At 40.7% G+C, this 16,302-nt stretch overlaps 3 protein-coding genes across 4 annotated transcripts; all 3 read left to right on the top strand.

Annotated features, from left to right (window-relative positions):
* The first annotated feature begins 3,079 nt into the window (after positions 1-3,079).
* Positions 3,080-4,719, top strand: LOC116207722. Of its 2 annotated transcripts, none has more exons than XM_031540798.1 (2): positions 3,080-3,574; positions 4,189-4,719. In XM_031540798.1, exons 1-2 carry the CDS (start codon positions 3,397-3,399, stop codon positions 4,533-4,535), a joined length of 525 nt encoding a protein of 174 aa, XP_031396658.1. In that variant the 5' UTR covers positions 3,080-3,396; the 3' UTR covers positions 4,536-4,719. The 2 variants fall into 2 exon arrangements, with proteins under 2 accessions (XP_031396658.1, XP_031396659.1); XM_031540799.1 differs by having other exon boundaries at positions 3,111-3,532.
* A 2,884-nt stretch (positions 4,720-7,603) lies between these two features.
* On the top strand, positions 7,604-9,196 carry LOC116207329. Its single transcript, XM_031540234.1, has one exon. The coding sequence runs from the start codon at positions 8,512-8,514 to the stop codon at positions 8,956-8,958; it is 447 nt and encodes a 148-aa protein (XP_031396094.1). The 5' UTR covers positions 7,604-8,511; the 3' UTR covers positions 8,959-9,196.
* A 2,714-nt stretch (positions 9,197-11,910) lies between these two features.
* On the top strand, positions 11,911-15,366 carry LOC116207328 (fasciclin-like arabinogalactan protein 15). The gene is made up of 3 exons (XM_031540233.1): positions 11,911-13,465; positions 14,725-14,875; positions 14,980-15,366. Exons 1-2 carry the CDS (start codon positions 12,151-12,153, stop codon positions 14,796-14,798), a joined length of 1,389 nt encoding a protein of 462 aa, XP_031396093.1. The 5' UTR covers positions 11,911-12,150; the 3' UTR covers positions 14,799-14,875; positions 14,980-15,366.
* Positions 15,367-16,302: the final 936 nt, after the last annotated feature.

Genomic DNA, 16,302 nt, shown 5'->3' on the forward strand with positions numbered 1-16,302 from the left:
TACTGCTATACCTTTTCTGTTCGTTTGTTTGTTTATTAAGATGTAATTAATCAAAGACAAAGATATTTGGTCCGGTCGGGTCGATTGCGCTTGTCTCTTTCATCTTCTTCTCTAATTTGGATTTTCTTTTTTTATTTTCCCTTTCTTTTTCCTGGTGGGGCAATTGAGTTTGCCTCCGATTGGTTGCGTTGTGATGGGAGGGATTCTACATGTAAGAAAGCATATATATTGATGTGATATGATTAAAGTCCTCTTGCTTCTTTAGTTCTTTCTAATTTTGGTAATCACGCGTTCACCATGTGATTGAGACATGACTTTGCGATTTATTTTATTTTATTTTTAGAGTACATAATTATAGACAGATACGCCTTCGAGGGATCTAAACTGACTTAACTGCGTCTAGACTCCATTATGGATTAGTTAATGGATTGGTGTCTATTCCCTTGAGTAAAGTGATGGATCCTGAGTACTGAAAGAGTTTAATCCTATAATATAATGGGCCGAGTGGTTCAAACTGAATGAGTTTAGTTATATTAGAGTTTTAAATATAAGCGTATACACCTATAATATATATATATATATATATATATATATATATATATATCCAGTCCATTAATCCACGTCTGGTCAAGCTTGCAGCGGCGGTTACATTGCAGAGAGTGCTCGACTTGACCGCAATGCCATGTCGTTGCCATGTCAATGTGCGGTGCACCAGGGCAGTTGGGACGCCGTTTCTAGAAGAACAAGGGCAGTGGTTAGTCGCGACCCCTCGGCCCCATTAACCGGATTTACCCATTCCACCCACTCGGCCCACCTTATTAATTAACATTTTGTTTTTTCGGTAGGTGTTAATTTACATGTTTGACTCCTCTATAATCTGTAGAAAAAAGGCTGATAATTGACGTTCCATTTCCATTGTCATTTTTCATTTACCAATGTAAAGGCAAAAATAAAACCAAAATGAGATCATATTTTCGAACCAAAATCCTTTCCTTTTGCGAAAGGATTTTGGTTCGAAAGTTAAACTTACCCAATGACGGTATGTACGTACTAAGATATAATCGATAATTCACATCCTATTGGAGTTAACATACGTATGGATGTTTGTTATTACAGTAAATACTTTTCGGCCATCAATGCTCTTATATAAGGAGAAGACTATAAAATGGTCGTGAATTAGGTGCCCCTATTTGCCCTCCCTTGTCGTGGGTATACATTTTTTTTTTTGGTGGAATGGGGCCGAAATCCAAGAAAAAATTAAATTACACGAGATTGGGTTTTGTGGATATAATTAAAAGTTGTTTAAGCAAGTGGTAGGTTGACAACAAATGTTTGCAGTAGCAGGATATGACCAGACATTTCCTTATAAAAGAATATCAACAAAAAGGAAGGTGGTAGTTAACAGGTTTCCAAACCTCAAAAGGCAACCAATTAATTGAATGATTATCTTAACACTAAACTAAAAAGAAATGTTAATTAATAGAGAAATATTAATTAGTGGGGGAACACAAGACACAGAAAAAGATAAGTCAGCCGCATCAGTAGGCCTAGAAAATTAGCAAAAACTAATTGGTTTTTGCATGAATTCAAAATTTACTGAAGCCAATTTTTTTTTTCATTCGAAACAGATTAATACTCAAAAAGGAGTAATTTTAACCAAATAGTCTGATAATACCTTTTAGGAACTTATCCAAAAAAATCTTACAAATTTTATCAAAAGAAAAAAAAAGAACTTAAGAAAAATAAACCAAGCGCAATCTTAAGAGATAAAGAAAAAAACTCCTCTTTTTTTTTTTGGCGTGCACATAGTATCCAAAAGTTTAAGCTTGCGTTTAGTGTTTGGGTCGGATAAATTATCCAATTTAACTTGATTTTGTGCAATGATTATAAGTGTTAATAAATATATTGATATGTGATAATATATATGTATATATATACAATGAAAGTAGGTGGTGAATTTATTATTTAAAAATGGTATGAAAAAAGTATAAGTGGGAAAGTAATATTATATGAAAGTTTAAAAATGGTTAGTAAAAAGTATGAGTGAGAATGTATTATTAAATGGAAGAAAAAGATAAAATAATTATTATTATATTGTTAAATTTATGAAAGAATATAATTGAGTTAAGTTGGATAATTATTCAAATACCAAACAAGACTAAGCCTAGTTTGGTATATGAACTTTTTTTTAACTCTACTTCACTTATCTTCAATTTAACAATACAATTATTATTTTTTCTCTTTCTGTAAATTTTTTTATCTTACAATTCAATTCAATGATCGTAAGTGTTAATAAATATATTGATATGTGATAATATATATGTATATATATACAATGAAAGTAGGTGGTGAATTTATTATTTAAAAATGGTCTGGAAAAAGTATAAGTGAGAAAGTAATATTATATGAAAGTTTAAAAATTATTATAAAAAAGTATCAGTGAGGATGTATTATTAAATAGAAGAAAAAGATAAAATAACAATTATTATATTATTAAATTTATGAAAGAATATAATTGAGTTAAGCTGGATAATTATTCAAATACCAAACAAGACTAAGCCTTATTTGGTATATGAATTTTTTTTAACTCTACTTCACTTATTTTCAATTTGACAACACAATTATTACTTTTTCTCTTTCTGTAATTTTTTTTTATCTTACCATTCAATTCAATTATTAATACTTAATTCTATCAACTATTCATTACTTTTCTACAGTTCAACAATACAATCATTACTTTCTCTCTACTATCCATTTTTTTCGATTTTTTTTCATAATTCAATAATACAATCATTATAATTTTAAATAAAATATAATTATTTATAGTTAAAATTGAGTAGAATATAATAGAGTTAAAAAAAATTCATTTGCCAAATAAGGCCACTTATAAAAGATAAAAGTCTTTCATTATTAATTTTTTTATTAATAATACTTGAATTTGATAACTTAATTAAAATAAATAAACGTCTAATTCCTCGAACCAAAGCACTCCTCGTTGCCTGGGGAAAAGATTCTTTACGCTTCCAATGATAGTCAAAGTCACCACGGACGAACCATTAAAACGAGAAAATAAAAAAGGAAAAAAAAAGGCGGAAAAGGAAAAAAGAAGGGGGCCGCCCACATTTTAAATTAGTGTTCAGTATTTGTCATTGACCAAAAACCAATCAGACTGGTTCTATGTTCTTGCCCTTGATTTCTCCCTCAAAGGCTATCGAATCTTCTTCCCTATACCCCTTCTCCTATGTGTGATCGCCATGGATCTTGTGACAACAGCCGACGAATCTTCTCCAGCAGTGGACGAAGATCGATGGGAGCCTGAATCTTAACGTTTTTGGGATTCTGGGCCGGGGAAGAGAGAGAGAGAGAGAGAGAGAGGTTGAGCATTTGCAGATATATATGGAGAGGTCAAACAACGGATCAGTGGGAGTGTTGGCAGTTTGCGCGGTCTCATGGAGCGTGGCCCTGATCGCTCTTCAAGCTCACAAGCGCCTCCTCTCCGATTTCATGAAGAAGATCGACTCCGAGCTCCATGGCACGTACTCTTCCCGCCTGCACTTTCTTCCCCGATTCCCAGGTTTTTTCGAGAGGGCTAAGTCCGTTGGGGTGCCAGATGTGTGTATATACGTATATCACTTTATCTCTTGATTAGATCATAGTATATATGCCTGTCCTTTTAGGTCTCGTACACATTCATCGACTCGGTCAGCCAGTTTCCTACGCGTGAAATGCATGGACCATGGTAAGGTCTTTTGCAGATTAGCATAATTGATCGTCGTCGTGGTGGAATGAATTTAGATCGATTGAATACTGACCTTGCTCTCATAGCAAACATTAAATGAGATATTGTTCTTCGAGTTGAGCTTAGCATAATCACGGTGAAAGGCTATGTGACTAGGATTTGGATCGGGCTAGACTTGCTTGTCGTCTGTCAAGGTTAAGTCGGACAGAAGAAGTCTCGTTGATAGACCAAAGTCAACGAGCCTAACCGAAACAAAACCCTCGGGTACCAATTTGGTCCGAATAAATGGAAATTGACATGGAATTATCCACATTAAAATGCAAGTCTTACATATATGGTGGATCGGTAAACATAGAAGATGGTAGTTTCCTTTATATAGGAGTACTGATGACTAGAGATTCACGTACGATAATTTCTCGTGATTTGACTGGAGAAAATACGATATGTAGGTGGTGAGAAATGTGATCAGAGCTGCAAGGTGAAGAAGGTGAGGTTTGCAGAAGATGTGGTGGAGCCTTCATCGGACAACAAGGAATACAGAAGGAGGAGGAGGAATAAGGGAGGAGGAACAAGATCTTCCTGCATCCCAAATGGAAATGGTGATGGAATATTCTTGATCGGAAATCGAATGACGATGCAGGAGGAAGACCGACGACTTCCATTCAATGGGAGGCTGTGTTCTTTTGCGGATGATCAGCATAATAATATGCCTTTGAACAGGCAAGTTTTGTACAGAGGGATCATAGAACATAGGATGCTTAAGGCCGGCCACAATCTCCCTAGGCATTTCTATTGATTTGTGTCTTGATTTGGTAGGATGCGTATGCTAGCTAGATGATCGACCAACCAATCGATCCACCAAAAGCGATGAAATTCATCACCTTGATTTATGTATGTTAATAGCTAATAATAAGGAAAACAAATACTATATTATGTACATTGTTTTTTTTTTGGATAGATTATTTTAAGACGTCTTTCTATTCGGTTTTATTATGATATATATTGACTGATCGGATATTGCACTTAAGTCTGGCCTACGGGCTTGAGTTAGGTCATATCTCTTGAAAGAAGCTGTTAGGAGTAGATTAAGATGGCTCAATTAAAATCATAGTCAAGCACAGATATGGCTGCCCAAGAAATATAATATTGAGCCCAATTTATGTCCTGAGATGCATGCAATTATTGGACTTAATTCCCAATTATATCCTATCCTATTAATCATCGTTGCCGCCGAACATAGCCAAACACGAAAATTGGTCATTATCAAACACATAATATGTGGCACGACCATCAGATATTGTATAATTGTCTATGCTGCAGAAAATGACAAATACCAAATTGAAGATCTATCAAATAGAAGCCAACACGGAACATGATAATTTGGAGGTTTTAGATTTTGGATAATTTTGAAGTTTTATAATTCATTTTTATGGTAGATTTCAGATTCAATTTTCATTAACAAGATTATATATATACTCTTTCATTTAACGTTTCTTTTCGTTCTCTTTTATTAAATCCATTAACTTCTTTTACAACTGGAAAAAAATCACTGTCCTGTGCATATTTCTTATCCTGATATTCAATCTCGGTGTCGCCTGCATATAATTTATGGAATTGTCGCGATATAAATATCTGGAGATTGATTGAATTTGAGAGTGTAATGATGACATCTCTAGATTATTCGTCCATGCCTGCGATTAATTTCTCGACACAATCATATAGTCAAATAATAATTATATAAAAAAACAAAAAAAGAAATTTTGTTCCCGAAACCAATGGATTATGCTAATTTCCCGTGAATTTTGATTATCAGCCACGTATATGGAGATTCATTTTTTGCTCGATATTAATTTGAAACTCGTTCCATTGCCTCCCGGCTTGGATATGTGCGTTGTGCTGCAGTGCAGTCCTCACACGGATGACTGCCGCCATCAGTTAGCTGCTGGTCGATGTTTGAAAAAAAATATGCTTAATTTTGGCCGAGGATTGGCTCTAGCCGGCCTTGCAGCTACCAGTCCATCGCCGGGCGGACCTAATCATTTACGCACTCTTGGCTGTTTTCCAGATCCAGAAGCAGCACGATGCGCAAGCTCCTCGACCAATTGCCCAATGTTATGGACACCCTAAGCCATAACTAGCAAAGGCTCTGTCTGACGGTCAAATACTCACGGCGCGGGACAAGATGTCCTGGGTCGAAGTTATATGCAAACAGCCGCTCGCATCCTCTCCATATTAAAGACATCACATGCCTACTACACAGGTGCATGCACACCGTGTACCTAACAATCCATCAGTACCACACGGATCGTGCATTATGCATTGATATGTTTACATGACCTAGCCATGTAATATCGGGATGCAAGGCAGTACATATAGTTGACGAGATTTTTCACTAACACTTTATTTGGATACCATTATGAAAGGTTATGGAGGGATGGAGTGAGGTGAATTATAGAGGAATGGGATGGGATGGGGTGAATTATAAAAGAATTCTTTAATTTTCATAACATTACAAATTAATAAGATTAAAATATAAAGATTATGGAAGATTATGACTGAACGAATTATCCTTTGTAACTCTCCAATCAAACAAGATGGAAAAGTCTGGGGGTAATGGCATGCATTGATGGACATCCGAAGCTTCCAGAATGACAAGTCAGCCGATTTGCAGAAAGACCCCACCTGTACTATGATGTTCTATCAGTCGTCGAACACTCGCACGTGGGCAGTGGGATTCTAATGTCAGATGACTTTCGCGGGGTACTGCCAAATTAGAGCTCTTAATCTTTATCTTCGAGTAGCAATTTATCTTTCAACAATCGATCGATATTTTATATATATATATATATATTCATGATAAAACAACCTAGTCAGCTCCTCGTATTTTTTCCTATACGAAACTAAAAAATTTAACCACCAGCATGGTGGCTTAGTGATTAAGCATCAAGAACTCCACTTGAATATCACGAGTTCGAATCTCACTGAGGACGTAGAGCTCGCCACTATGTGGGTGTATTATGGGATGGCGGTGGCCGGCCCATAATACTTGATCCAGTAGACTTTGATTTAATTCACTAGTGTGTTGATGAGATTGCAGTGACCAAGTTAGGCTAAAGTCTCAGCGAGCTATGGCGAAAGGAACATTCCGTGGTGGTTAGATTTTCTTAGTTGGGGCAGTCAAAGCGGGTTAATAATTCGACCTAACCTTTTATTAAAAAAAAAAAAAGAAACTCAAAAATTTAATAAGAGAGGGAGAGAGAAATAAAAAGAATGAAGATTTTATTAGAACTGAAGTATCTTCGTTTCAACAATTACGTGTCTGCTGTAAGACCACATCCCATCTGAGATGATCGAGACCTTCTAATTAATCGCATATCAATTAACTGATAAGTTAACTAATATTATTATGTTATCTTACGCCACTATGATTCACGCGCAATGAAAGCGAAACAAAATCAAATCAACAACACGTGGCGACGCGGAGCCCGCATGCTGTAACAAAGAGGTCACGTCACATCGGTTCACACGGGCATGATGTGAAGATTGAAGAGAGAATTGCTTCTGCTGTCCACATGATGAGCAGCAGCACGCCACGTCAGCTACGAATCACATTCTCACTTGGACTTGCTTGCTTAATTGCGTCTCCAATACGGCGAACACCGTCGTTATTGAACCGTGCAAGGCAAAAAAATCTTTAAAACAACCTTTTGATACAGACAGAGCAAGGGATGTAGCGTGAATGATACCTGTCATCATATTTGGATTAAACTTGTTAATTACAATATTTGGATTAAACTTGTTAATGCTTACCTGTCATCATAAGTGAGAGAACATATATGTCATCCAACATTCATTTATCAAGTTTAGCAGCTGACAACAGTTTTTCACCATACACAGTGCTACCTGAGTTTGTATAGGAGAGATCCGATACTCGATAGTCATCATCGGTTGGCCCTCGACAGCCGATGTTACTCGAGCAAGTATGATCTGTTGAAGCTAAATAATAGATGGGAGGGGAACGGACGGACTCCATGTCACCATTGAAGGTCCAGGTCCTGCCCTTACATATATAGGATTTTTTGCACGCAAGATTCCATGAGAATCCTCTCTTGATCTTCTCCATTTCCTCTAAAACATAAATTAATAAAAACAATTATTATTATCTGCTATTTCCTCGCCATTTTCCGCGATAAAATTCTCTTGACTCTCTCAATCTCTCTCTTATATATCTGTGGAGCAGCTGCTCTTTTGTCAAAAATATCCTTAAAACAATTTCTGAACCGAAAACCTCCCTTTGCACCATTTTCGGTCCGATTCAATCACAATCCTCCCCGTTTCTTCCCTTTTTAATTTAGTTGGGACTTGCAATCATCATCCCTTGAACCCGTCCCCCATCTGATTTCCCCTGTTTTCCGGCGGACTCTGGCCGTCGGGCGGCTAAGCTAAGACGTCCCCTTTTCTTTCTCCTTCCCCCAGAGAGAAAACCACTCCGCCCCGCCTTCGCCTTCGCCGCCGCCGCCGCCACAGTCCACCGCCCCCGTGGAAGTGCTCTCTCTCTCCTGAAATTCATTTCCTCTCTGTCTCTGTCATTTTCCTCCCCGTAAAGAGTTTTGATCGGAAAATTCAACAGTTCCTGAGAAAAATACAATCTTGATTCAAGAACCGACACATTTGGAGAGATTGACTTGGGTAAAAGGAAGGGTCTTGATAAGAAAGGACGAATCTCTCTCTCTCTGTTTTTTATTGGGGCTGAATAGCGGCTCCTTTCCGGCATGACCCGTCACTTGGTGCTGCGCTTGCCGTCGGTGAACAGGCGGCAGCCCCTGCTCAAATCCCGTCCATCCTCCGCCGCCAAGGCCGCCGAGGTGGCGGGAGGGACCACCGCGGAGTGCGCGGCCGTCTGCTGCTGCTGCCCCTGCGTGGTGGCAGGCCTCCTCGTGCTCGCTGTCTACCGGCTTCCCGCCGGGCTGTGTCGACGCGCCCTCCGGCGGAGGCGGCTGCGGCGGCTGTCGAAGCAGGCCAAAGGCGGGAAATGCAGCAAATGCTCCTGCGGGTGTGAGGAACACGAGCCCGACAGCGGGGCAGGGATAACGGTGGAGGAGCTGTTGGAGATGAAGGCGGAGGAGTCGCCGGAGATGGAGGAGCTGGAGGAGGAGATGAGGAAGAATTTCTACAGCACCGGCTTCTGGAGAAGCCCCTCTCAGACTAAGAGGGATTGATTGAAATTGATTTGGACTAATCATTAGGTTCTTTTCTTGTGAAGCTCTTCTCAAGGCCAAAGAGAGATCAATTCTCTCCTCTCTATGTTGTTGTTGTTTTATTTTTTTTTGGTAATTTTTTTCTTTGGCATTCAAAATGTATAATGGGTGAAGGTTTCTTCTCCGATGTAAATTTTGTAAACATGAACTATGGAATGAATCTTCAGAGTTCAGTGTGCATGAGGCACGTTGCAATTTCCGGTACCCGATCGTTCGAAATGCAATGTCGTTACACACTTGAAATGAGGAGCTCCTCAATGGGTCATTCCCGTCTACCAGATATGAATCCGGCATATGCCCAAAGCAGCCAACTATGATCCCATCATCGAGATATGGTTTTCCCGATAACGATGAGGGTCGGAGGAGAAGCATTTCGAGCTCAAGCTGCAAGTTTAGATGAGGCCAGAGATATACTCGATTATGTAAATTCATGGTGGGTCTAAAATGGTTCATTTCATATGTAACCAATACTTATCAGTCATATGGTTGATAAAGCATCGACGAAAACAAGAACAGCTTATCGCAAACTTGCACGTAAAGGGTATCGGACCTTGATCCGATGCGTGAATTCTCGGTCATTATAAGCTGGTATTTGGGAATTAGATATGGCCACCTGAAGTTCCAATCACCCTTTAATCCTTCGTTAATGGCCAGTCTTCCTGTGGGCTGTGGCTCATTCTAACTGTACTTGCTGTTACTGAAATTAAAGGGGAAGATGTACTTTTGTTTTTGGGGTCCAATGACCAGAACCAGAAGGAGGTACAATAATTTTGTTTGGTTCTTCGTTTCAGATCATCACAGGTCTGGAAAAAGGAACAGTCAGACAGCGGATATAAAGGAACGGTGCAAAAGACGAGATTACCCTCAGCCGTGCGACCTGTCGATGTCCCGCTGACTGTTGGGACCCCTCCAGGGGCCCGACCTTAACTACTTCCTCATCTCATGAACAAGAAAAACAAAATCTTTGCATGCCCGCTCGATTTTATTTGCTTTTCATACATTTATCGGTCTCACCGATACCTAACTTTGTGAACCCGAACTTCTTGGATCCAATTGGTACTTATCGGTTATCACATCGAACATGGTGAGCATCTGGGGCAGCAACTTCCGGGATTGGACATGGGGACAGCCAACTTCTGCCGTGACTAGATACGAGATACACATCCGTATCAATGTATCATGGCTATATGGCATATAAGAACAACTTCCAGTGAATCGCAAAATGCAGAATGAACATATGCAGGTTCCAAGACACAGATTTCAGCCCCATCCATCCACATTGGTCGGGCTATATGGCCTAGGGAAGCTCTGTCCCGTCAGATGAGCCCTAAGCAGATAAGTGGGCTGGGATGGGCTCAGTTACCTGGTAGGACAGTGACGCCTCTCGAGCTACTGGGCTTACTGATGGGCCACATCTGGGCCTTGGCTAGTGCATCTTCAAGGATGGAAAGTCTTCATCAAGAAAAAAAGGTTGTGACGTATTCACTCACGTGTAAATGGAGCCAACATCATAAGAAACACGGGAAAAAGGAACCAGCCAGCAACTGAGGTTTGGTTTGGAGGCTGTCATTGTTCGAGTGATGAGCTGCAAAGGACTTTCCACCCATAAATTGTAATTAATTAGCTTAAGATTAAAGAAAAAGCGACCGTAGATGTCAAACGAAAACGAGAGATTAATTAGCTTATTAGCTCATGCTTTATTCATTGATTTTTTTTTCTTTTATAAAAAAATTCCAAGAAAAATAATGTAATGGTTATTGGCAAGAAGTAACATTGACTAATACAATTTTCTTTTACCGTATAAAATTAGTGTTAATGTGAGTTGCAAGGGGGTGATATCGATATTTTATTTATGTACGTAATCCAACGACTTGGTCCTATTAGTTTTACTGTTAAAAATATTAAAAATAGATTTATATTAATAAACAACTAAATAAAATAAAGAAATGAGAGAGGGTCACGTTCGCGGTTTAGCGCAGAAGTCAAGTAATCTTTTTTTTGTCTTTTAACTTTATTTGGAGGTCAAGGCACTTGAAAGGCGACGAGGCATCTAACTGGCGAGTAAAACGTCGCCGTTGCAGGCGTAGTAGTAGTAAGGAGTCCTTTTCGGTTCGCGATGGGACCTTCATTTATTGTTGTTAGCAAGTATTAATTAATTGCATTTTCTTTTGTTTTTCTTTTTGGCCTTTTTTGTGAGCTTAGCGTAGAATTCGATGCATTAATTATTTTGTCAGAAACACCGACAACTGAGCTCTTCATGCGCGTCTCGGCAGGAGCCCCGCTTGTCGGCTTGCTCTTGGAGCCGACTGCCCCCAAAAATTTCCGAAATGGTGAAAAAACAAAAAGAATTTAAAAAGGCAGATTATAATTTGTGTAATGTCTTCGTTGGAATAATTGGTAAAGATAAGTGATTACATATCAAAACTGTACGTAGTTACGCTATGCTCTCATCTAATATTCAAGAAATTACAGGTTCTATGTTCATTAATTATTTATTAATATTTCTATTTCATTGAATCAATCTATAGGTGATAGATATTTCACAAAAAAAAATGATTAGATATTGAATTGATATTCGACATTATGAATTGGATTTATTCATAATTAGGAGATTTTCCTTCTTAATTACTCTCAAAATTGCAATGTGACTTGTACCCTTGACTTGAAATTTGAAACATAACGCTTACGAACTAAATCGCCAACTCATTAGTATTGCAAGCATGAGTCGTCCTATTTTACCGGCAAAATTGAAACCATTTTCATGAAAGGATTGGAGGGAAATAAATATTTATATTTATAGAGAAAAGGAAAAATGGCTTTCGGCTCAAACCTCGAAAAAGGCTTTGATGAGCCAGGCAGCCAGCCAAGCCAGATGGGACAATGGTGGGCGGCGCCAATTCCGTGTAGTGCCCACTTCCAGCCTGTCACCGTAAGGAAGTCTCCTCGCGATCACTTTTGCTTACTCTCTCCTCACTCCTACTCTCTACCTTGTTCTGCCACGTGTCCCCCTTCCTCTCCCTACACAGAACAAAACCATTAGCTCTCACACAGTACACGAAGGAGGAGGATGAAGAAGAAGGAGCCATAAGCAGAGACAAAGCCTCCCTCTCCCTTCCTCTTCTTCCATTCTCTGAGACTCAGAGACTGAGCATTATGGGTCCGTACATCCATGGCGCCCCCAAGCTCTTCCTCGCCATCCTCTTCATCTCCTTTTCTTTCGTCCACCCCACATTGCCTGTCAATCCCACCACCGCTAATTCTTCTTCTTCTTCTTCCGGGCAAATAAACTCGAACTCCGTTCTCGTAGCGCTCCTCGACTCGCACTACACCGAGCTCGCCGAGCTCGTCGAGAAGGCCCTCCTCCTCCAGACACTGGAGGAGGCCGTCGGGAAGCACAACATTACGATCTTCGCGCCCAGGAATGAGGCGTTGGAGAGGCAGCTGGACCCCGAGTTCAAGCGGTTCCTCCTCGAGCCCCGTAACCTCAAGTCCCTCCAGACCCTGCTCATGTTCCACGTCGTCCCCAAGCGGATCGGGTCGGAGCACTGGCCGGCGGATGAGTCCGCCTGCTCTGAGCACGCCACTATCTGGAACAACGCCTTGCATTTGACCACCAAGGACTCCGGCAGGAAGCGGCTGGTCGACTCGGCGGAGATTGTACGCCCCAGTGATGTCGAACGCCCCGACGGCGTCATTCACGGAATCGGGCGGCTCTTGATCCCCAGGTCCGTGCAGGAGGACTTCAACCGCCGGAGGAGCCTCAGGTCGATCTCCGCCGTCCTCCCGGAGGGCGCCCCGGAGGTGGACCCCAGGACCCACCGCCTGAAGAAGCCGGCACCGCCTGCCCCGGCCGGATCCCCGCCGGCGCTTCCCATCTATGACGCCATGGCTCCGGGTCCCTCCCTTGCCCCGGCTCCTGCCCCCGGCCCTGGCGGCCCCCGCCACCATTTCGACGGCGAGAGCCAGGTCAAGGACTTCATCCACACTCTCCTGCACTATGGTGGCTACAACGAGATGGCCGACATCCTCGTGAACCTCACTTCCCTCGCCACCGAGATGGGCCGCCTGGTCTCGGAGGGCTACGTTCTTACCGTGCTCGCACCCAACGATGAAGCCATGGCGAAGTTAACCACCGACCAGCTGAGTGAGCCCGGAGCGCCGGAGCAGATTATCTACTACCACATTATCCCGGAGTATCAGACTGAGGAGAGCATGTACAATGCCGTGAGGAGGTTCGGGAAGGTGCGGTACGACACCTTTAGGCTGCCCCACAAGGTGGTGGCTCAGGAGGCTGACGGGTCCGTCAAGTTCGGGCAAGGGGACGGCTCAGCTTATCTGTTCGATCCCGATATATACACGGATGGGAGGATCTCAGTGCAGGGGATTGACGGGGTCCTCTTCCCTCCCCAGGAGACGAAGGTGCCGGAGAAGAAGACGGTCGTTAAGGTTGTCACCAAGCCCCGGAGAGGTACGTCAATTCCCATCCAGTTTAAGTTTACTAGTTGAGGTCTATCTTCCTGAAATTTCTTGCTATGCTGCCTTTTGCCTTGTTCATTCGTTTTAGCATTTTTCCTATGAAAGGATTGATGTTAGGTTGAGATTCTGACCAGATTGATGTTTGAATGCCGTTGTTATTGCTTAGATATTGTATACAATTCAGATCCTAGAAAAGGAATTCGATTAGGGTCGGCTTTCTTTTGGCACTTGGGATCAGATTATCGTTCATCCCAGTGCCATAGATGCTGTTCGGGTTGATGATTGATAGTGAGAGTAGAGGGAGATGGAATCATCAGATGCTTGTAAAGAGGACAGCTGTTATTGGGTTCCTTTCTTCTTAGATGATGAATAGTAGAACTGAAGATTGGTAGCCCTCTTGTTTGTGCCCAATGGGGTTGGGTTGGCATAATTGTGGAACCACATGATATGTTCCGAATACGATACTTGGTAGATTTCCATGTGCTGCGATCCAGGGACCTTTAGCCTGGAATTGCCCCGGTGCTTGTCGGAAAAGAAGAATATAAGGATCAGTTGGGCGTTCTTAGATGCCGCAGTATCTCAATAATTGAAAAATTAGAAGAGAATATTGCAGAACCAACTTTAGGCATATTGCACGTAGTTTTCCATAGAGTCCCTTTACTTGCCTCGAGAGGTTTATGCATCTGGTTAGTGGGATTTGCATAAAGTCGCTCTTTGTGGGTCCGCTTTAGAACAACATAAGTTCGAACCGGACTTACAAATGGCATGGGATTGTTAAAAGGAAATGGTGATGAGCTTTATTGATTAGCATGATGATTGATTGATATGTTCGGCACCCTAATAATTTTCACTAAGTGCCAGCCTTTACCTCCATCTTTCCTTCCAACATGGCCAATGTATCATACTCCCACAGCTGTGACCAAATTCTCCTCCTGCCCCCACCATGACTTCATTGCCATTGACAACAGCCTGTCTTGAACTGATTCCCCCTTCTTTTTTTATATCAAAAGATCGGAAAACATCCATTTATTCAATCCAATATAGCTGGTATGATTCATACTTCTGATCAGACTTTTCTGTTGGCTGACTTTCCATATTTTATTACCAGTCAATGCTGCTTAGTTGGTGAAGAGTTAAATAACTCAATAATGAGGGCATTGAGAAGTTATGATATCAATTGATTTCTTCGCGGAGATGAACATTCAAGCAACGACCCGGCTCACGGTTTTCCATGTTTTTGGGGCAATGCAGGGAAGTTGATGGAAGTGGCGTGCAGAATGCTCGGAACCTTCGGGCAGGACTCTCATTTCTCGACGTGTCGATAATCATGAATTGTGTTTTTAAAAATTTTTCTAGATTAAACCCCTGAAGGGGGTTTTCTAAAGATTGTAAATGGAGAAAGGTATATATCTTCTGGCAAATTTTTATATATTTTTTATTTTTAATGTAAATGATTCCATCGAATATATTTCTGATATTTCCGTGTGATATGATATCTCTGTGCAGTTCTTGGAAGACGACTCTGCTTACCGTGGACCATAGATGATGAGCTCTGAGAGAGAGAGAGAGAGAGATAGAGAGAAGAGAGGTGTGTGCGCAAAAGATTCCTTCGAACTATATAGAAGATGAAGAATTGTTCCCCCCATATTTTGTCATAAAAAAAAAACAGTAAGAAAAATACTGTAATTAAAAAAACTGTCATATTTTTTAATTATTTTTATATTCAGATTCATCCCATTCCACGTTGTACACTCTCTGTCCGGGGACACTGTTACTGTTCTGTCGGTGGTTTCTTTTTTGGGCCTGTTTATATTTTATATATATATACATATATATATTCATTATTGTTGCTGTTGGTAAATCCGAAATATATATAAAGCATAGTTTCTGTCATTTTAGTTATGTTTCATGGATCTTTCATTTCCTTGAGAATACAACAGTTTAGTAATGAATTTGCGATCTAATTGTCAAACGATCAATATCATCACGATGCACGAATATTGAGCTGTATATTAAGTAAATAATTGATTTTTATGAGAAAAAAAGGAATATGTGATGTGAACATGGATGAAGTGTGAGCTTGCATTTGACTTTTTATTTCAATTAAATAATTTGCAGAAAATAATGCAGATTTTTTCTTAAAAAGAATTTGGGGGGGGGGGGGGGGGGTCTTAAAATGAATTAATAGAGCACAAGAACAGGTGAGGGAGAAGCATCCAACGACTATGGCGGGCATGTTGTCCTTCACTCCTTCTCCTGTCTTGCGATAGAGCTGGCAGCTGCCAGATATTGTCCTGCTACTCTACCAAACGGTAGGTGCCGGCATGGTTCGCTTTTGCTTTTGATCGGTTTGGTTTTCCCCAACCGATCCTCAAAACAAAACCAAATGATATCCACAACACGAGCCTCGAATGGTAGCATTGGCAACGTGTGATTCGGTCCGTAAACTAGACCAGATGGATTGATAGACTCCGGCTGAAGACTGATCTTGTATTTCCGACATGCTGACCACGCAAACGTAAGGGTTGGCTTGGTAGCAAACAAAGCTTTCATGTATCCGTGTAATCGAACATATATACAATTCTGAAAATTCCAACATGACAAAGGATTAGAATAACCATTTGGGATTTTAGTTTAGGTGTTTAATATTTTCTTTTTTTATAGATAATGTGGTGGGTAGTAGTGTTGGCAACATTACCCTCCCACCACGCACCCTAGCATATGCCTAAGGGGGATTCGAACTCGAGACTTGATAGTTTCCAAATCACGTTGGAGTGAGTTTGAAGCCATTAGTCCATCATGATGAATAGGTATTTAATATTTCAGTTT

The sequence above is a fragment of the Punica granatum genome, chromosome 5 (genome assembly GCF_007655135.1).
Source record: "Punica granatum isolate Tunisia-2019 chromosome 5, ASM765513v2, whole genome shotgun sequence".
Lineage (NCBI taxonomy): Eukaryota > Viridiplantae > Streptophyta > Magnoliopsida > Myrtales > Lythraceae > Punica > Punica granatum.